Raw genomic sequence first — 21431 nt, forward strand, 5'->3', positions numbered from 1 at the left:
ACCACACACAGTCAGCTAGAACACTACAGCACCCTCTAAATTTGTACTTTCATACTTGATGTCTGCTGCCCACCTGTTTTAATCAGGGGTCCCCAAACCCTGGGCCATGATGGGTACCCATCTGTGGCCTGTTAGGCACCAGGTTCGCAATGGGCCAGAGTGTGTGAAGCTTCACTGGTATTAACTGCAGCTCCTGGCATACACTGCCAGCTGAGCACCACCTCCTATCAGATCATGGAGGGCATGAGATTCTCTTAAGCGCATGAAACTGCTGTGAACCACATGTCCCAGAATTACCTTGTGTGAAACCACTGCCTGGTGCCAAAAATGTTGGGGACCACTGGTATTATTTGAATGTGAGTTAATATTTATTTCCATCTTCTCTTGAGGGGACCAAATGCAACACAGAGTATGTCTATGATGGAAGTTACATGAAGCTGTTAAGCAGCTGTCACTTAAATTTAGGTTGTGTCCTTCAGTTAGGTCATGTCTCTACCTATCCCGGTTATTCCTAGGATCTTGAGGCTGTGGACAATCATGGCTTTTGACAGGTTCTTAATTTGGGTACTGTGGATATGAACCCATGTCCACTGAAGCCAGAAAGCCATGTATGTAAAGAAAAATGGAAAATAGCTTATTTCTTGGTAGAGTGAAGCCTGTTTTAAAGTACTTAATATGCAAACATGCTTCCCTTGACTCAAATGTATTACTTATCTGACCCTATAAAATAGTTGGGTTCATGGCCCCAGCTCTAAATGGAAAACCAAGTTTATCACAAAAGTGCTCATTTGATTTCCTGGCAGCCCCCTGGAAGGCTGTGCGGCATAAAGGAGTCTATCCTCACTCCTGCCACACCTCACCAGCTAGGAGGCTTTGCTCAAGTTGGTATGAGGTTCAGTTTCTTCACTGAAATTCTTCATCTGAAGACAGTGAAGTTTTGAAAATACCAACCTTTCATAATTAGACTTCCCAAATGAAGGAGTTAATGAATACAGTCATTTCTCAGTACCTGTGGGGGACTGATTCCAGGACTCCCCAGAAATTCAAAAGTATATGGACACTCATTCCCTTGTACAAAATGGTTATATAAGCTGTTTGCATCCTCTATATACTTCAAAAACCTAATACAATGTAAATAGTTGTTATACTGAATTGTTTAATAATGGTAAAGAAAATCTGCACACATTCAGTGCAGACACAGTTTTCTCAGACACAGTTTTCTCCCAATATTTTCCTTTTGTGTTTGGTTCAATCTGTGGCTGTGGACCCTGAGTACGGAAGATGGAACACAGCTGACTAGTGTCCTCTTGTACAGCAGACACAGCCCACCTCTATGACCTTTCTTTCACTGGTTCCTTTCAGGTGATGCAACCCCAAAGCAGTCCAAAGTGGTGAATGCCATCTTGTGGCTCTGTGGGATGGAGAACAAGGGCAAAGAGGCACCCCCAAGCAAAGTGCAACCTCTCCTAATTTCCTTGGAGGAAAGCCCCATGGTGAAAACCCTTCTGGACATCAACTGTATTGTCTGCATTACCTGCGCCATCTTCCTCTGGGGCTACTTTGCTTAATGCAAGGAACCCAAGTGTCTATGTTTTAATAATATTTTTTAATGAAAGAAATAATAATAAACCTTTTGTTTACTATGAGACTTCAAGGGCTGTTCTCATCAGAACATTTAGGTCTTTTCCTTTCTTCTTCTCTTCTTCCCTTCTTGCTTCCCTCTCCCTCCCTTCCTTCTTCTCTTTCCTTTTGCAGTACTGCATGTGGAGCCCAGGGGTTTATACATCCCCAAGCCTTATTTTTTTACTTTGAGACAGGAGTCTCACTAAGCTCCCAAAGAGCTTCTTGAATTTGCAATCCTTCCTCAACCTCCCAATAGTGTCCTAGCTCTTTTTTCTTTTTGAAAAGGAATAGTGATCTTAAAGGTTTTCTCATTAGGTACTTGTTCCTGGGGCATGAATTCTTGAAAAGAGACCTGAGTGTTTTGCTCTGGAATCTCATGCTTATAAGAAAATCAGACAACTGTGTGCACTTCTTAAGTTCTGCTTTAGAGAATTCTGTTTCTTTACCTGACTCCCCATGAGGTGCTTCTCCAAATGAGCAGTCAGAAGGAAGGATGTCTGCAAAGAATCTGTTAGTGGAGAGCCCATGCTTCTTTGGACTTGGGGACCAGCCACCCACTGTTCTGTGCAAAACCAGCATCGCAGGTTTTTGGTTTGGGACCTGACAGTGTCTTTAGAAACGACCTGTAGAAGCTATGGCAGCCACATACACAACCATTGCTGGGGAAGCTCTCTAGTCCAGGGATAAATGGACAGGTGGAGCTACCATTACTCTGGTAGAACTGGAAAGCAGAGTAATGGTCCCAGTTTTTCAAGGGACTGCAATTTCCAGACTACAGAGGAAAATAGGAAACACAGGCTGAGGAACCACTTGATCACAGGCATTCAGTGATCTCTCCAGAGTTCCCAGCTGGTGCACGGAATACTTGGGGCCAGCGGCTCTATAGTAACACAGTTAGCCCAGAGTCTCCCCTTGTGAGAACTGGTCTTTCCACACCAATCCAGATCATTAATAGCTTTGGGCTGGGCAAGGGTAAACTCAGCACTCTCAGGAGGGGGTATGGTGGTGGTGGGGGCTCTGGTTGCTAATGCAGCTTCTATACAGACCCATGGAACTGCTCCTGGCAAGACCCCTTTGGTTGCTAAGAGGGCTCAAGAGGCACTCTTCATGGGAGAGGGTAAATGTCCCTCTCTGGGGCTGAAGGAGGGAAGCAGAAGGAACAGAGATTTCTACTAGTCTTAAGAGCTCTCCCAACACTGAGCCCTCTGCCACCTCTGGTTGGGGTATTAGTGCATTTTAACAAGAGCTGTCACTACAAGGGCTCAGGCCACTACCATCTCCCCTGGACTGCTGCCACCAGCCTCCTGGCTGCCTTCCCACATCGTCTTGCCCATTCTCCAGCCACAGGCAGAGAACAAATCTGATCAAGCCAAGACTCTGCTTGGAATCTTCCAGTGACCTCCCTGGACTCTTGGGATGAAGTCCACCTTCCCTGTACACTGGCGAGATCCCTAACAACCCAATCTCTCCCTGGGCAATCGAAGTCACACCTTACACCCTCAGTCTCAGCGACGCCATAAAGGAGGCCCTACTATTGTGGCTAAATATTGAATGAGTAGGTCTTTGTACTCTTCCCTTCTTCTTCTTCTGACTAAATACCACTCTACTCTGCTCACACATCACTTCTTTCAAGAAGCTTTCTTTGAGCATCACACCCACTATGACATGTGCCTCTGAAACACGTACCACATTTTATTACTAAATGCTCAATTATCTGCCCAACTAAAAATTCCTCAAGGACAGAATGGGTCACTCACATCAGGATTTTGCTCAGTGCCTGGTGGACAAATGTGCAGATTTGTCTTCTAAAACACCAATGTTTTCTGGCCTTTGCTTTACAGCCACCAACTACAACTCTTCCCTAGCCTAACTGCCTGACCTAGGACAACCCCAGGAATCTAGGACCAAGGAACATCCAGTCAGCTGCACCAAGTTAGCTGCTTGAGGTCAAAGCTCATGGAGGAAAATGCTGTTTCTATATGAAATGATATGCAAATTTTGGGGTCAAGTATAATGTTGATGTGCATAAAAACCTAAGCACTGTGCTGGGCGAGATGGGCCTTACCTAGCAGGGAAAGGATCCAAGTGCCCACTCTGGCTGTGAGGTGCTGTCACTGGACTAGAGTCTTGCTTGCCATCTGGTTGCACCAGGGCCCATGACTCCACACTAGTGCATCTTTCTTCCTTCCTAGCTCAATTCTCCTGGAAGCCATCTCCATCGAAAGAGGCGCAGCCATCGAATGCAAAATACTAAGGCTGAGGTTCTAGAGACCATTGGAGTGAAGATACGGTGTGGCAGGATATGTAAGAGCTGGGTGGGGAATGGTGGAACTGGAAGGAATCTTTTTTTTTTTTTTTTTGGCACTGGGGATCGAACTCACGACCTTGCACTTGCCAGGCAGGGGCTTACACTGCTAAGCTAAATCCCCAGTCCATCCAGAAGGAATCTTTGAAGATTTTCAAATAGGAATGTGCTGTGCGGTGGAGCCCTAACAGAGGAATGGGGATCCATTAAAGAAGTTCTCAGGGAACCAGGGTCAGCAAGATGGTCCTGGGACTGGGTCACTCGAACTATCTGTGAACTCTTAAGAGAGTTCACATGGGTAGAAGCCAGCACTATCAGGCCAGTCAGAGAGCCACTGTGACCTTCTATAATGCCAGAAATGTCCTAAACTGCAGGGTGGGCAAGATGAACAGCTCTCTATTCCTGATGCTGTGTAGGCAAGAGGAGCAGGATGTAAGTCTAGAGCTCCAGCAGTATAAAGGGAAGGAAACTGAAAGGTGGATCACAGAGGTGAGCATCTCCCTGGAGAGCCAAGGATGACCAATATGAAGTTTGATGACACTTCTCAATCTCTGACAGAGGGCAGGGAGTAAAAGGCACTGCCATGTGTGGTGACAACAAACAGTACAAGCAACCTGGCAACTCTCCAAGCAGGAGGAATCATGGATCCTGAGAACAAAAAAGGAAGAGCATTGAGGTGCCATCCTCGGCCCTGCCTCCAGATAAGCTTCAGGGCAGTTATACCTACAAACACTGAACACTGAGCCACTGATTCCCTGCACTGTGACAGACAGTAGTTCCTGTTTGGTATTTACCCTTGATATAACAACAGGTCAAGTAATTTTGATTTTTTTTCTGAAGATTTGGGTTGTCACAACAGAAGAATGACATTCTTAAAACAAGGAGGGTAGGTTTGCTGGGTTTTGGAATTATCAACACATGCTACATGCAAGGAGAATGTCACTGTAAATTTTCTTCATTTCTGGGTGCCCACATGGCAACAGTATGTCCCCCAAGTCCTCACAACTGCCAGTTACAGCACGGTGAAGCATCTTGCATCTAGTTGCAAACACCAGGCTGTGTACAGTCAGACCCAATGCTGAGCAACAGCCTGCATAGAAACTGCTTTCTTGGCAATGTTTGTTCTACAGTTAAAGGGGGGTGCTGAAGAATAAGGAGAGAAAAGTGAATGGTAAGCACATTTTAGACGGGTGAAGCGTCTAGGCACACATTCTCAGTGCGATTAACAAGTGCAAAGAGTGCTTTGGGGCCACAGAGAACTCAGGGGGGAAGAAAACTGGTTGCTCCTTTCAAGTTAGGCTTGAGTCTCTGCGTGGTAAAAGGAGGTCCAATATATTCCAAGCCAGGGACAGGATACTGACACACCCCACAGATAACTCTATGGATGGATGGTTCCAAGTAGCCAACTCTAGCAGTGTATACCCTGCATTCCCAAGAGAAAACTACCATGTATGGGCCCCGGGGAGGGGACACCATGAGGACAGCTATCCAGACTGACATACTCACTTGGCTCCAACTCTCCATCTGCTCAAGCCCTCCAATCCTGGGAAGACGTGTTCGAGACATGGCAGGAAAACATTCCAGTCACTGAAGAAGGAAATTCCTGTGTAAATCATAGCTCCTAGCATATATGCACTAGGGACTGAGTCACTTATCCTGAGCTTAAGGATAAGCTCTCCCTCAGCAAAGGATCTCTAGATGGATAAGAAGGGGTTCAGGACTGGAGAGAGCATAAGCACAACCCTGACCATGGACTGCTCACTGAGGGACAGTCTGGGAGGTCTCTGGGGCACTGATGGCTTCTTTTACTGCTGTGGCTTGGCTCTCTACTCTTTCAAACTTCTACAGACCCTAAGATGTGTCATCTACAGTTCTATGTTGTGACTGTCTACACACACGCGCGCACACACACACACACACACACACACACACACACACTGCTCCAAGAATTACCAAGTTGTCATATAAACCACAGAATATATTTAATTCAAATTAAACATGAAACTAGAATAACTTTCGGTCCTTATCAAGTAGCAATTACATTGTTTTAAAAAAAAAAAAACAGTACATTTCTATCTACATTCTGGCAATCCAACAAGGCACAGTCATATCCAGTTTGATGAGGTGACAGATCCAGCAGTCACCATCAATGCACGCGGATTGAGAGGACCGAGGGAAACAAAAACCATACTTAATACAAAATAATTCTGCAGCAAGTCTGAAGGAGAGAAGCCTCCCTCCTAAGGTATGAGAATGAAAGTGTGAGTAGCAGGCAGTAGGTGACTTGTGTAACTGATGTGCTTTATTAAATAGAGAGTAAACGTGTTCATTCTTGTTCGTTCCAAGCTGCTGTTGGTGCTGCCCATGTCAACAGCAGTGACAAAAGTTCCCCATACACTTCTTAGCAGTAATACTCTTCTCACCTTAGGTATTTCTTTGATTTCTGACTTTTTTTTTTTGGCATGATTTCTTTCCTACGTAAAGAAAGCCGATTTCTTCAAGACACAGGTCATTCAGCTTTAAGTGCTGGCCTCCACATTCTCCTGGGCTGTGCAGAGGGCCGAGTCCTATGTGGTGAGGCCTTCTCCACTGAAAGCTTTTCACTGTTTGGTCTGCAAGGACAGAGGGTCGCCTGCCCCAATTCCACGCACCAAGGTGGCAGGGGTCACGGGCTGGGAGGTGGCTTTCTTCACAAGGCGGTACTCTCCGTGTCATTGTCTATATCCAGCAGAATGTGGCCAGGCACGTCTTTGCTTGCTGAGTCTGAGTGCATTTCAGGAAAGATGCTGCGAAGCGGTTCTGAAACCCTAGAATTGGTGTCTGGACAAAAACATGAGGAGACAAGGTATTACTGAAGGTAACAGCCACGAGGCCACCACAGGTGCTCTAAGCAGAAGAGAGGCTGGAAAGTTCAGGTTCGCCCATGCATACACAGTCCCTTACTGCATATTCCGCAGCCCTGAGAAGTCACATCAAGCCTGTGAGATGCTCAGTTGGCAGCCACATGGCACAGCTCCACCACTGGGTTCTGGTGTTCCTTTCTGTGAGCCCAGGCAGCCCTCAGAAATGCAACCCTTAAAAGACCTGCCTGCTGTGACTGAAAAAAGGAACCCTCATTCACCTTATTCTTATCAAGATCTCTAATGCTACATACTGGACTGTGCTACCAACACAAGGGCTGCAGCTGAGCTCATCGGGAAGAGCCTGCTCCTGAGGCCAACACGATTTCCCCCGGTAGTTATGCTATGATCCTGACCTTGGTACTGGCAACATTTCAGGCTGAACTATTCTGGGCAGTAAGGCACTTTCCTGTGCACTGAGCAGAATCCTGGCCTTTACCCAGCAGACTGCAGTGGCAGTGCCTCTCCTCCCCCAGGGTGACTACCCAAAATGTCCCAAGACACAGACTGCCAAGTGGGGGGCACAATCACTTCAAGCTGACAATAGCAAGCAGACCTGCCAGCCTCCTGTGAAAATTGACTCTTCGGTTTTTAATACATCTAGTTGCCTTTCATGTCTTATGCTGGTTCAAATTCCCTTAGTCAGATGGCAAATACATGGCCCTCCAGGCTCATAGGACAGCTCTATGGACACAGCTCTCTTCCCAGAGAGGCAGGGGATCTGATTCTTCATTCGTGAGCCACTGTTTACTGAACAGCAACTCCATGCCAGGCCCTGTTCCACCTGCTGAGGACACAACAGTGAACATGACCAACATCGCTGTAATGAGGCAAGTCCAGGAACTCAGCTCTAATCATGACAGAAGGTTTGATTTCTAGCAAATTACAAGGCCCTGACTGATATCCTAGGACTGGTGTAAGACAGAAGGGAAATATTTAGGTTTACTGTAGTTTTACTTGACTATATTCAAGCTGGTCATGGTAGAGAGCAGGCAGGGAGCCATGGTAGAGAATGGTAGAGTTGCTGGGGCTTCCAGTTATGCTGAGGAGCTGGTTCTCTTACTTGCACAAGTGCAGTTACCCTTGTCTACCCTTGCTGTGGCTGGTTTTCACAGGACTTCTGCCTGCTCCTCAGTCAGGCAGACATAGCTGGCTAATGCTGCAATGCTTCTGAGAGGTTTGCTACTTTTAAAATTTCCCCTGGCCCACCACCATCCCTGTGCCTATCCTCAGTCCCCAGCTCTGAGGTCTCTTTACTCCCCAGGACACTGCTTGCTCAACCTTTGACCCCTGCACTGGTGAAACCCTCCCTCAAGGTTTCCTGGGGTCACAACTTGTAAAATTCCTACACTGGTGCAGGGGCCAAGTGTTGAAGAGGTTAGGTGCTGTCATTTCAGACAATTTAGGTCTTATAATACAACCAACAGAACCGGCGGAATCATACCACATGGTGGTGCAAAGGTGGTTTGTGTGCACAGATTTAAGGATCAGATTTCTTCTCAGCAGAATGGAAGTCAGTAAGTGGGGAGAGGGGCACACCTAACTTACTCACATGACACATATTTAAAGTAGAAAAAGAAAAAAGAGACTCCCACTAACCGTCTCAGACCAAAGGTGATATAGCTCATCATGGCCTGAGGCTCTGACAAATATCACCTAGGGTGCTTCCTGAACTATCCTCATCTAGGAAGCTGACTCTCCAGACTGGCATTCTATACTTAGAATTATCTGTCCTAGCAACAATTTCAAATATGTACTTTAGGTTGTAAATCTATCCTTTAAAAAAGCCAAGCTTACCTGATAACAACCTGGACAAAAAATAGATCTCAAAACATCCTTGAATGAAGAGGTTCAAGTACAACTGCAGGGCTGACACTAGCCCACAACTACCACCTGTCTGTCCTCTCTAACCAGGATCCGGGGACAGTCTTTCTCTACCCCTCACCACTTTTTAAGGGTTTGACCATGTTCTAGTCCACGAAAGACTTTGAGTCAGTTATTTATTACTCTAGTTAAAAGAGACATCCTGTTCAAGTCTCACTGGCTGTTTAATTTGACACGGTTCTGTTATTTATTCATTAAAAATAACCTGAAGTAGAGGACATTTCTATGATGAGCTACAAATAATAATACAACTATTTGATGTACTATTATGCAGTCATTAAAGAAAAAGTTTAAAAACTAAACTGTCACATGGGAAAGAGCATAGGATAGAAAATAAAATAAAAATACAAAACTGCCAGACATGGTGGTAAACACCTGCAATCCCAGCCACAGGAGTCTATCTGAGAGACTTAGCAACACCCTGCCTCAAAAGTATACAAAATGCAGGACTAAAATCTGTATACGCCAAAAATAATTACCCTGTACCTTCCTGACTTTAGAAAAACAAAACCAGAATTTATATTCTCCAAGTGTAAAACTACTATTGATTCCATATTATTTTTAATTTCCTTCATATCCATGCGCATTTTTAAAAAAACATAGTACTTTCATGATATAAAGAAAGTCTGATTTCAAGAAGAGCACACCATCTAGTTGTGTGAGTGTTTGAGAGTGACTCTATCAAGTTTGTTCACTATACAGTAGATGAATAACCTCAGGTTCTCTCATGACTATTCTCATTACATTAAAAAGTAATCTTTTAGTGATAGTGGTTCAAAGCCCAGGGCCTCTGCACCAAGCTACATCCCCAGCCTTTTATTTTATGTTTCGAGACACGGTCTGTTAAATGGTTAAGCTGCTCACAGGTGGGCCTGCTTCAGCCTCCCAAAGGGCTGGGATTACAGGCACACATAGCCAGCTGAGAACTGTCTTTTAACCAATGAAAGAACTGTTAACAGGAAAACCAAGGGGTGCACCAGATTAAAATACAGACACCCCAGTCTTGCCTCTAGCCTCAAGTTTCTGGATCCAGAAAGGATGGGTCTGGGCATTAAGCTTTAACATACTGAAATGTGAATGGTAATGTGTAACTCTGATAAAATATATTTTCTTCTAGATAAACACAGTAACTACCATTTATCTAAATCCATGATATTATAAACTGTAATAGACGCTTTTCTTATTTTGTCTAATTGAATCCTTTCAGCAGTTCTGCTAGGTGTCACCATTGCACACATCACCAGCCTGTGCCTTGCCTGACGTTGCAGAGCTGAAATTCTAACTGAGGTGCGTCCGACTCTACAGTGTATGTTCTTCCCACTATACCTCAAGCCTGCTCAACAGAGAAAAGAATGGAAATTAAATAAGTAACAAGATTACCAGTTAATGTCTGTCAACACACTTAGTATTCAGAATTGGCAGCAAGCATGAACAAAGCCAGTTCTCCTTTAAGCATGCACTATTAGTAGGGGTGCAAGCAGGCAGGGTTAGGGTAACTGGTTAGTAACGGGCATTAGTGCATGAATATTGATCATACCGTAGCAAAAATGCTTTGGCCAATCAGGTGCCTTTTCCTTACCATTAAATATTCCAATTTCAGTTCTTACTGAATATGGCAGGTCATACATCTAAATTATTTAATAAAATGTTTAAATTAGAATACTCTTTGCTAAAATCTATTACTTTAAAAACTGTAAGATGTTAAACTCTGTTATTTGAGAAGGGAAAGCCCTACTGCTTTCTAGAGTTACAATTAAGACCTCAAGATTCAAGGGGCTGGGGATTTAGCTCAGCGGCATAAGTGCCTGCCTTGCAAGCACAGGGTCGTGAGCTCAATCCCCAGTACCGATAAAAAAAAAAAAAACCTCAAGATTCAAAACAGCACAGAATTTCTCCAGAGCTCAGCTCTGCTGCTGAGTGCCAGGAGTTGGCAACTAAACTTGCCTGGCAGAACTCCTCCAGGAGTTCACCTTAATCCCGTAAGCCTCAGTGCAACGCTGAAGAATAAATGCGCTAAACAAATAACCTGCTTTTAGGACTTTGTCTATCTAAAAATTTCCAACCCAAAATGTCATAATAAAAGACTGCCACATCCACGGCAGTTACACTTTTTCTTCTGAAAAACTCTATGGCTATGCCCAAGAATGACTCATTGGTAGCAGGAACACCACCAGTGGATTCATGAATTCTAAATGCTGATATTCTGTATACTACCAATGTTGTTCCAGGGAGTTTTAAGGTATTAAAAGGTTAATTCTATAATACAAAGATAATTAAGGGGGCCTGGAATATCTTGCATTAGGAGAATCATAGCATAGAATGATTAAATACGTAGCTAGTAGCTTAAGGAAAAGTATTTTTAAATGTGAAATATCACTTATCTAATAATTTATAAAGGACAGTGCACTGCAGTGTTGCAACAGACCAATAAAATCACCTTCTGAAATAAATGCATCTCTGGCAACAATGGTATTAAAGACCAAGCATAATTCAGGTTTGTAGTCTTCCATTTAAATAAAAATGAGGGCTTAGTCATGTTATATATGTGACTTCCACACCTAACCAGTCACCCTGGACTTCCAGATTAACTGCCAAAGAGCGCGGAAGGAGGAATCATGCCTGTGCCTTCTATGTTTTCAAAGTTTCACTCTCATTCTTCCTTCTGGAAGCTGTGGACACTCTGGCTCTGTGGCCCTCAAAAGGCCTCCGATTCTGACGAAACCAAACATCCACATAAGGAGATCCTATGCTGTTCAAACATGGGCTGAGAGACAGATGCAGATGGGCCTCATGGTAGGGTTTTTTGGTGGTACTGGGGATTGAACTCAAGGCTTTCACATTGAGCAACACCCCAGCTCTTTTTAGTTTTTTATTTTGAGGCAGAGTCTGACTAAATCAGTTAAGTTGCTCAGGCTGGGCTTGAATTTGTAATCCTTTTGTCTCTGTTTCTCAGACACCTTGGGATTACAGGAGTGCATTACCACATCTGGTTCCTTACAGTACCCCTTTAAAAAGCTTATGTGGTTTAAGAAAGCAAAACTTAAGCATGCCAGAACACAGATGAGGAATTCAGGTAAGACCGTTGTGGGGAAGACTGCTTTTGTTGTTCTGAGAATTCCAGAGATAATTAAGAAGCTCCATGCAGTTAACTTGCACTTAAAATACAAAATTAAAAATTAAAGCGCAAGACATAAGGGACACAATTTCCTATGCTGGTGGTACCCAAGTCCCCTTTGTTGGATCCCGAGGAGCCAACTGACGACAGGTGAGGTGCACAGAAAGAGCAGAACACTGTGAAAGGCTTCCCAAACAGAAAGAAAATGTTCTTTGTATCTTATTTGAGTGGTTTCAACCTACTGACATCTACCTCTTTGATTTGGAGTACTGAAGCTCAAAGTGCTTCTAATAAAAATGAAAAGAATGTAAACATGCTACAGAACTCACGGCTGTTGACTGTCACAGCATGGCATCAAATAGCCACTCTAGGGCACAAAGTCAAAAGCACATACACGAAACACAGCTAAAGCAGGAGCATTTGGAGCTGCGGTTCAAGCTGCTTGGGGGGTTACAGACCTTAGTCCTGGAAACCTTCCCCACCTGTGAGGGCACTAGGAAGGGCATCTATTGGGAAACAAACAAGCAAACAAACCAAAATGGATTTTGTGGTTTTCAAAATAAATGAGTCATAAGAAAAGCTATTAACCATTCATTAATAGGCATATATGTTAGGTATTATATTCCTGAAAAGTGAAAGTTATCAAAAAATCAGTTAATGTTGTCATTTGCAGTATTAGTTTTGGGTGTACTGCTAACTGATTTCCTGCTGAGATATCACTCAGGATCGTTGAGGAGCCCAGAGGTAGATAGTCCAGCTTCTCCAAAAATGCTTCCCCTTAGAACAATTTATAATTAGGTTGTTGTAATTAAGAGGAGGCTACTGTAAGAAATGAAGTGGAGCTTCTAATTACTATTTTTAAAAGCACAAAAAACATTCATTTTTAAATATTAAATCTGAGAAACTGGGATGGAAGTATTTTTAAATCATAAATAATGTGCTTGTATCCTAGACTGTCTGTTAAAAATACTCCATGAGGTAGTCCCTTACATTCTGTGGAATCCCTCCCATAGCAAAGCAAGCTTCCACTGGGCTTACAGGAAAATCTCCCTTCTTTCCTCCCCAGAGATCTGAGGCCGGTGCACTGATATAATTAGGTCCTGAGAGTTGCTGTCCAAGACTATCCATGCTAGCATTAAACATAATTTTAAAGTAATTCTTCAAATTCTTCACTTACTATGGCATTTAATTTTCCTCTTGGAAAATAAAGAAATTCAACAATAAATTAATTTCATGCTTATGTATAATACCTTTCTCCTGGATTAAATGTCATTATACTCAGAAAAAATGTAAATGCAGATTGGTAAGCAGGGATCAGCAAATTTACAGGGCCAGATAGTAGATATTTTAGGCTTCACAGACTGTATGATCTCTCAGCTCTACTGCTGATTTTGCACAAAAGCAATCAGAGATACTGTGTCAACAAATGTGCATGGCTGTGTGCCAAAAAAACTTTAACTCCACAAACTAGCTGTGGGCCAGATTTGGTTAGCAGGCAGTCTGCTGATTCCTGCTCTCAAAAGCAGCCTATGTGAAGGGAACAGTAGCAAAGCAATGTATGGGAGCCGCTTCCTACTTACCTGTCACTATTTTAGAAGCTGTCAGAGCTGCATTGGCCATGCTGCTGTCCCCAGCTGGGTGGGCACTGGGAGGATGAGGGGGTGGAGGCATGCTGGGTCGGTTCCGAGGCTTTGGTACTGGTCTGGGTCTCAGCAGGGTTCCAGTATGTGGTTGTGCAATTTCAGGGTTATTCACTGCCTGGGTCTGCGATCCTGGCAGACTGAGGTTCTGTTTTCCCAGAGGTGGGGTACTGGGGGGAGTTGGAGTCTGGGGAGGGGTATGAGATGGCTGCTCGAGTCCATGCTCACTGGGCAGAGCCCCAGAGGAGGGGCTTCCCTGGTTGTTCAGCCTGGTGTGCACCTGTGGAGTGGCCTGGGTTGGGGGCTGTGGCGGTGGGTGACTTGGTGCTTGGATTGGAGGCAGGCTGCTGGAGTACCTCCGGGGTGCAGACGGCTGGGCAGTGGCTGGTGGCTGGCCTGGCACCTGGCCTGTGTGCTGAGGGGGAGGAGAAGGACTTCGAGTGGCTGGCTTTGGTGACACACTTGGTGGAAGCTGAGATGTTCCTGAAGAACTCTGGCCCCCGGGATGGCCAGGAGGTGGGTTTCCTGGTTTTGGAGGTGCTGGAGCAGGTTTCTTAACAGCTACATAAAGGGGAAAAAATATCCCTGTCAGAGCAGCACAGTAAAAGGCAGAAGACAAAGCTAAACATCCCCAGGAATAAGCAATCAAGCACCCTGCAGAGGGTAGTCAGAAAGGCACCTCACTATTCCTTCTTCCCCAAACCCACAGACCCTGGCTGCACATCAGAACATCTGACAAACACAGGCTGTCCTTCTCAAACTGTCAAAGCCATGACAATACAAGGTGAAACAGAGAAACTACTCATAGAGTAGAGGGAGCCAAGGGGACAGGATGGTTCAATGCAGTGTGGTCTTCTAGACAAGATCCTGGAAGTGGAGCTAGACATTAGGGAAAAAGCTAAGGACATCAGAACCAAGCATGGCAGTTCACTGCCATGTGCCAACACTGCTTTGTCTGCTGTGATAAATATCCCACAGTGACATCAGATTATATCTGAGGAAAGTGGGTGAAGAGTATATGGGACATCTACTTTTCTGTAAATTTACGACTATCTCAACATTAAAAGTTTATTTTAAAAAGGCAGTGTAGAATATACATATAGGCCATCTGTGACACGTCACTTTAGAAGTCTGGAAGGAAGAAAGCTCAGTTAACGAGCCTACCACACCCACTCAGAGCCATGTTCAGACCCACTCCGCAGCCGTCTCATCCAGCTTCCTCCGGATAAGGTCCACCCTGTCCCACCATGTCCCCTGCTCAGGCCCTCTTCTCTTTGGTTTCAGTTTAAAAATAATAACAATAATAATGATAATAATAGAAGCTCTACCAATTTCAACATTATTTGAGTTAACAGATAATATTCTAAGTAAAGGTACAAATCAATCTAGAAGAGCTGCCTTAGAATTATTTCTCTGAAGACAGGTGAATCACCATCCCCAGCTAAGATCAGGACTGGGAATCTGGTACCAACGAGGTCAGAATGGAAATTCTAACTGAGATCTCACTGATCCCCGCACCCCGAAAAGGAGAGGGAAATAAAGGAAAGAAATGAGTATGTATCACTCATCTAACATCACCTGCACTGAGGCAGGCATCTCGCATAAATTCTCATTTAAGCCTCATCAGTTTACTGCAGAACTAGTATTATTTTATACCCATTTCTCAGTGGATAAAACTGAGGTTCAGGGAGAACAAGTGTTTGTAGGAATACGACAACTAGGAAGTGGTGGAGCACAGGTTTACATTCATGTCATGAACCCCCTGGACTTTTCTTATTCCTCTAATACTGCCTGGCTCCTTGTCCAGAATTCAGGATTGATGTCTGCTCTGCTCTTGTGTCTAGAACTTTCAACCCTAAACTTAGAAAACCTTGTCCCATAGAAACAACCAACCTGCTCACAAAGGAAGAGATCTCTGGAATATTAGCCATATTTTGGTTGCCATACACAACATTTTTGTAAGTCTGATTTTCCATTCTAAGTAATGTTAACTGTAAATTTATTATCAGGTAAAACATCATTCCTGACCTTTAAAGGTGCAGAAGAAATTAGCGAAAGCATAACAGCAGGACAGGATGATGGGGTCCACGTTCCCCATAGAGGCAAAGCTGGGAGAAAGTGTGGTCTTGTCTAAGATCTCTCAAGATAGTGCTGGAAAGCTGGGGATGCACACACACAGACTTCAACTCATTCACTGATGCTTGAGCTTCCTTCCTTATCTGCTGCTTCTCCTTCAGGAAGTAAGACACACTGCTATGTGGCTACCATGAACACAGCCTCAGACTCAACATCAAAGGACTCCAGTCAGGAAGTGAGGACTTCTCTACGGCCACCAGGTGAAGACAACGGGGCACACAAGGGAAGATGGCCATAAGGATACAGTGGGACCTAACCAAGTACTGTGCCCAAACCTGCCTCCTGCCTCAGTGTGCAGAGTGGAGTGCTTTTGCACTCCACCATTAGACAGACGTAACAGTTTAAACCTCATAATGTTCCTCTTAAACAGCTGTTTTTATTTCTACTATACATCTGTAAGAATCATGTTAGGAAAGATTTGCAGCCGTCACAATTATGCGACTTTAGACGAAAGCTCGCACGTGTGAATGTACAGCCATCCCTCCAGCCCTCCCTTTCCTGGGTGCCACTGTCAGCCCGGGCATCACTGCAAGGACCAAGTCAGCCTCCATGACACTACTATTCCCACCCTCCCCCTCGCCCTTAGCTCCAGTGTGCACCTGGCTCTGCAGCACCGCCCTCAGCTCCTCCAGGCCTGTGAATCTTTACTTCCCACAGGTAGGAGGCCCTCGCAAGGAAGCAGACCAGCCTGCGGTGGCAGTTATCAGACACGTAGGATTACAAGTGGGAATCTAATGATTCTGTGAGAGTGAGCAGGAAGTCGGGACACAGGTGCTGCTTCCTGGGCTGGCTACAGCCCACTAGCCTCTGAATATAGCACTGAGCATGATGACTATTCTCAATCAACACAAAAACTTTGTATAGCTTTGTCCCTAAATTCAAGTCAACAAATGAAGAGCTCAGATCTGTTAAAGAGAAAAACTGCCTAGCTCTCCTGGGTGTACCAAACCTCCAGGGGAAACCTCGCAGAGATTTTCAAAAGGAAATCCCATGTGACTTTTGCTCCCAGTCCTGCTCCTGAGCAGGAGTGCTTCCCCTCCAAGTGCTGTGGCACCTGTCTGCTCCTGGTGGAATTTCCTCAGGCTCCTCTTCTCACCTGCCTCTCTGCGGAGACCAACACCCACATACCATGACTTTCCTTAGTACATATCCGAATCATCTATGCAGCATTATTATATATGCTATGGTTTCAGTGGGTTGGTGAGCAGGGGCCTTAATCCCTCAGTGTGCCAGGGCTGGGAGGCAAGGCCTAGTGGAAGATGTCTGGGTAACTGCCTTTCTTACAGAATACTGCGTGAGTCTGATCTCTCTGCTTTTCTCCATGAGTTAAAGAACCACCACAGGAGCTCATCAGAAGCCAAGCAGATCATCTGTGGACCATGCCCTTGGAAGTTCCAGCTTCCAGAACTGTGAGCCAAAATAAGCCTCTTTCCTTTATAGGTCACTAACTCTTAGGTATTCAGTTACTGTAACATAAAATGGCCAACACTTCATTCTACGTGTAGCCTCAGAACTATATTCTCTAACGAGTTTTAAAGTCTGTATTCTGATCACTTCCACTAACTGCAGGTTTTGCAGAGGCAGCACTGTTCATTCTATTGTACCAGTCCCTAGTTACAAAGAAAATGCTAAAAAGAATGAGCTCAGAAATATATTCTTCACTTCATGCATTTATAAACCCATTCTGGTTGGCTTGAACTACTGGTGGTACATGTATGACTGTCCCATTGGGACAAACTGATCTAACCACTTCTATTGGGCCGGCTTTAGCTCAAGCAGCTGCTTCTTCATGTTGGACTTTCCATCCATTTAATCACCTTTATTGGTCTTTTTTTCCCTAATAAAATAGCAAGTCTATAAGTACACCCAATTTAGTTGGTAGCTTAAATTTGATTAACTGCTGCCCCAATGTAAATATGAATATTATTCATATCAGTTGGAAAAATTAACACATCAATAAAATTTATTTTACTAAACTAAAAAATTATTTATATTCATAAATTTAAAAAAAAACACTTTATACATAAAGGCAGCTGATTTGTGCAGAATATCAAAATGTCGTAACGTGTTTGGCTTTTTTTGCGGCTAGAGCAGCACCCTTTTTTTCAGATAGTCATGCAGGTACCACGAGTGGATCAAGCTAGAAGGACAACAGAATTCAAATGACAGTCAACCAGCAGTGAGACACATGAAGTACGGCTCTGTTTGTGATATTTTAAATGCACTGTTTTATGAGCTCCAAGAACCATGAGACACACATTGTAATGAGGATCGACCGCACTCCAGTAGATACAGTGTGAAGCGTCCATGTGGGCATCTCCATTCACGCAGAATTTAACCTCTCTATTGACTCATGTCTCCTTCTACAGCCGGGATTCTCCAGCTCGGCACTGTTGATATTCTCAGTCATGCAAACTTTCTTGTGGGCTGTCCTGTGCATTACATGGGATCCTAAGCAGCACCCCTGGCTTCTGTCCACTGAACGACAACAGCAATGCTCTCACCATTTGTGACAGCCAAAGGTGTTAGGACACTGCCAAATGTTCTGAGGTGAGGGGACAAAATCAACTCCAGTTTTCCTAGTACCCACAGCACTCCGTGATGGGCAAAGCACGAGAGCCAGGGACACTGGAGTGCAACACACATGTACAAGCACAGCTCACTAATAGCAACTCAAAGAGAATGGCAACAAGCTAAAAAGCACATTTAAAAATTATAGACCAAGAAAAATGCTCTTAAAAAATTAGAGTAACAGGACAGAGGATGACTTGTATAGTGCAAATTGGGTTGGTTTTATGGAGGAAGTGACCTTGGGCTGAGATCTAAATGATAAGAGACAGACTACATGACTATATCAGATAAAATATTCTAGAAGAGCCAAGAACAAGCTGCAAATGCTCTAAGGAAGGAATGAGTTCAGTGCAACCAAGGGACAGAGAACAGAGAAAAGCCAGAAGCAGGAGGGTATGAAAGCAGGCCTTAGAGGCACGTATCAGCTGGTTCACCTGGGGCCAGGTGGGAAGTGGACATGAAAGCCACTGATGAATTCTCAAGAAATGGCTCAATCTTTTTGTATCTAAAAGCAATGTCCCTGACTGCTGGGTAAAGAAGATGGGTGAGAGAAACACAGGTTGTATGCACTGGGACCGAGAAAGCCCTGGCTCTAGGGGGCCTCCAGACCCACGAAGTCCAGGTGGTACACAGGTCATGGAGGTTCTGAAACAGAGCAAAGGCTGGCAGATTACCAGAAAACCGAGCAAGTTTCTGAATAAGTAACTTTTTGTTTAAACTCTATAGCTCCTACAGGAAAACATTCTTAAATGACTGATTGTCTGCTTTTTTGTTTTTGTTTAATGACTGGTTTTCCTGCTATTTTCTAAATATCCACAGAAAAGATTATCCTGCATCCCTGTACCAACTCAAGGAGAACTGCGCATCCCTCCCCAAGGGCTACTTACCCCTGCGGAGTGTGTGAGGGCTAGGATCAGCAGCACTGTGGGCCGGGCCAACCGAGAGCTGATGGGAGCCGGCACCTGCCTGGGCCTGGTTCTGGCCAGCAGTCACCTGACTGCTGCTTCTCCCGGATGCAGGGACAGCTGCAGGTGCAGAGTCCTTGGGTTTTGGAGGACTAAGGGGAGTAAAAGTCAAGTTAGACATCAGACATTCACAGTTAGAAAATTGAAACATACTCTAAAATATGGCTATCAGTAACCTACAGGCTTTAGTTCCAGGACTCCCTACAGATACTAAAATCCAAAGATGTTCAAATTCCTTATATAAAATGGTACAGTATTTGAATACAACCTATCTATAGCTTCCTGTATTCTTTAAATCATCCCTGTTACTACTTACAATGTTTAATATAATATGAATACTATGGAAATATCTGCTATATTTTATTGTTTAGGGGATAACCAAGAAAAGTACATGTGTTCAATACAGACATGTTTTTCTTTTTGTCTTTGGTAATTACATCCCTAGTCATCCACTCATTACCCTTTTTAATTTCTCATTTTGACACAGGAGCTCATTAAGTTGTTAATTTGCCGAAGCAGGCAATCCTCTTGCCTCAGTCTCAGGGCGCTGGGATGAAAGGTGCAAGTCATCACACCTGGCTTACAGAAACAATTTTTTAAAAATTATTTTTATCTGCAGTTGGTTGAATCTGTGGACACAAGACCCACAGGTATACAGGGTTGACTGTGTAAGATTCCAAGTACAGTTTCTATTTTAGCAGGCAAAGAGATGATCTGCAATTTTAAACAGTTTTTACCCTGGGCCTATACAGCTAATATTTCCTTAAATATGTATTTTTGAGATTCCCTGCATCAGACTGACCTTCAACTACTCCTAAAATGTCATGTTAAAGGCCATTTCAAAGGAGCCCATGAGAAGTCCCAAGTTCTACCTACTTTGCTTATATAAATTGGGCAATATTAAAAGATAAGAAAGGCCTTTTGGATTTTTACAAATACATTGTACAAAACAAAGAAAAAGCAGTAGTAAAATGATACTTGAAATTATGACTATTGACTATTAGAACTTGAAGGAAGAAAAATTCTTAAATTTCTAAATAACAACTCAAAGCCCAGGTCTGCTGGTAACAGTTGCAGAACAGAATTCAGGCTTCTGACTTCCTGGGCCAAACTCTTATGCAGCAAAAATGACAGTGACATCTATTGAAGCCACCAAAGAGTGGATGCCATCAATGAAATGTACACAAAAATACCCACAGAATATTAAGAACAAAGCAAGCTGATGACTGATACTCCATTTGTCCTTCTGTGGTAAAGACCAATGAGTGACTTAAATATATTCAGTCTTGAGTAAATTGATTTTCTTGAAAAAATAAAGATGTGTAAATCTGCTAATTTCTTCCTCAAACAAAAAGAATTTAAGCCAAAATACATCTATATATGGAGAAGTGGTTATTGATAAGCCAAATGAAGCCGATATCAGGCCTATGAAGCCCTACAAAGTTAGATTTAATTTCTCTCAACTAAAAAAAAGGACTTCTCTACATTATGAGAGTGAAAAAGATTCAAGAATGCACAAAGCACTCAAAGTCTCTGTATGGGGCTACCTGGTAACTCACTCTGCACACCATGAGACTGTTCTTCATTAACCCAAAGAAGATGGGGAAGAACAGTTTGAGTAAACAAGCAGTCCTTGTTTTATGCGTTTATTTTACCTCAGAGATGATCGTTTAGTACTGTGAAGATGGCCAAATTAAAGTAAATGGCTGTACAAATCCTCGCACCCCATGGAAGGTCTCACTGTTCACAGCAACTGCCACTGGAGCCACTATACCTATACCTTTCACCTGAAAGGGCCTCTGCCCAGACTAGTGCAGAGAACTACTCAACACAAATAAAAATCTCAGCTCTGAGGCACCTACTTTAAAGTTATTATACTGTGTAGTCCACTCCCAGTGGCTTACCCAAAGATTAAGCAATCACCCTTAAGAAAAAGTAACATCTTCTTTTCTACCGTATTTACATGTGCCAATTCTTCTGAAACATCAGAAGCCTCAAGGGCAAAACCATGGCCACTATACCTAACCACTAGGCCCAAAAAGGCCTCACTCATATATGCACTGCAATCGCGTCCGGGGAGCAGTCTTAGTTACCTAATGTGCCTGCCCCAGTGCCTCAATCTGCCTGACTGAATTAATGAATGTGTGAGTTAATGACAGATGCCAGGAATACCACAAGTAACTCTCTACATTTAAATGCTTACCAGTGAGCACACTGAATGAAAACAAGCAAATGGCACAGGAACACTGACAGCTGCACATCAAGCGGGTATAAAGGGTTTATTATACTGTT

The 21431-nt window shown here is 43.8% G+C and overlaps 2 protein-coding genes across 10 annotated transcripts in view; one reads left to right on the forward strand and one right to left on the reverse strand.

The window, feature by feature from the left end:
• Slc5a11 (solute carrier family 5 member 11) overlaps positions 1-1648 on the forward strand; it is a 55606-nt gene extending 53958 nt beyond the window's left edge. For all 3 annotated transcript variants that reach the window (XM_003477822.5, XM_063226693.1, XM_013142214.3), the window contains one exon: positions 1363-1648. In XM_003477822.5, coding sequence (XP_003477870.1) covers positions 1363-1568 — 206 coding nt within the window. In that variant the 3' untranslated portion in view covers positions 1569-1648. The remainder of the gene's footprint in view (positions 1-1362) is intronic.
• Positions 1649-5885: 4237 nt separating this feature from the next.
• Positions 5886-21431, reverse strand: part of Arhgap17 (Rho GTPase activating protein 17) — an 87036-nt gene continuing 71490 nt past the window's right edge. For 3 of the 7 annotated variants that reach the window (XM_013141770.3, XM_013141773.3, XM_063226692.1), the window contains 3 exons: positions 19062-19231; positions 13408-14028; positions 5886-6748 (listed from right to left, as the gene is read on the reverse strand). In XM_013141770.3, coding sequence (XP_012997224.1) covers positions 6618-6748; positions 13408-14028; positions 19062-19231 — 922 coding nt within the window. In that variant the 3' untranslated portion in view covers positions 5886-6617. Of the gene's footprint in view, positions 6749-10291; positions 10341-12285; positions 12334-13407; positions 14029-19061; positions 19232-21431 lie in introns of all 7 variants that reach the window. The other 4 variants (XM_063226691.1, XM_013141771.3, XR_001198889.3 and 1 more) reach the window with 3 other exon arrangements.

This window comes from Cavia porcellus, unplaced genomic scaffold, assembly GCF_034190915.1.
Source record: "Cavia porcellus strain 051 isolate PalLab524CR breed Dunkin Hartley unplaced genomic scaffold, mCavPor4.1 scaffold_16, whole genome shotgun sequence".
Taxonomy (NCBI): Eukaryota; Metazoa; Chordata; class Mammalia; order Rodentia; family Caviidae; genus Cavia; species Cavia porcellus.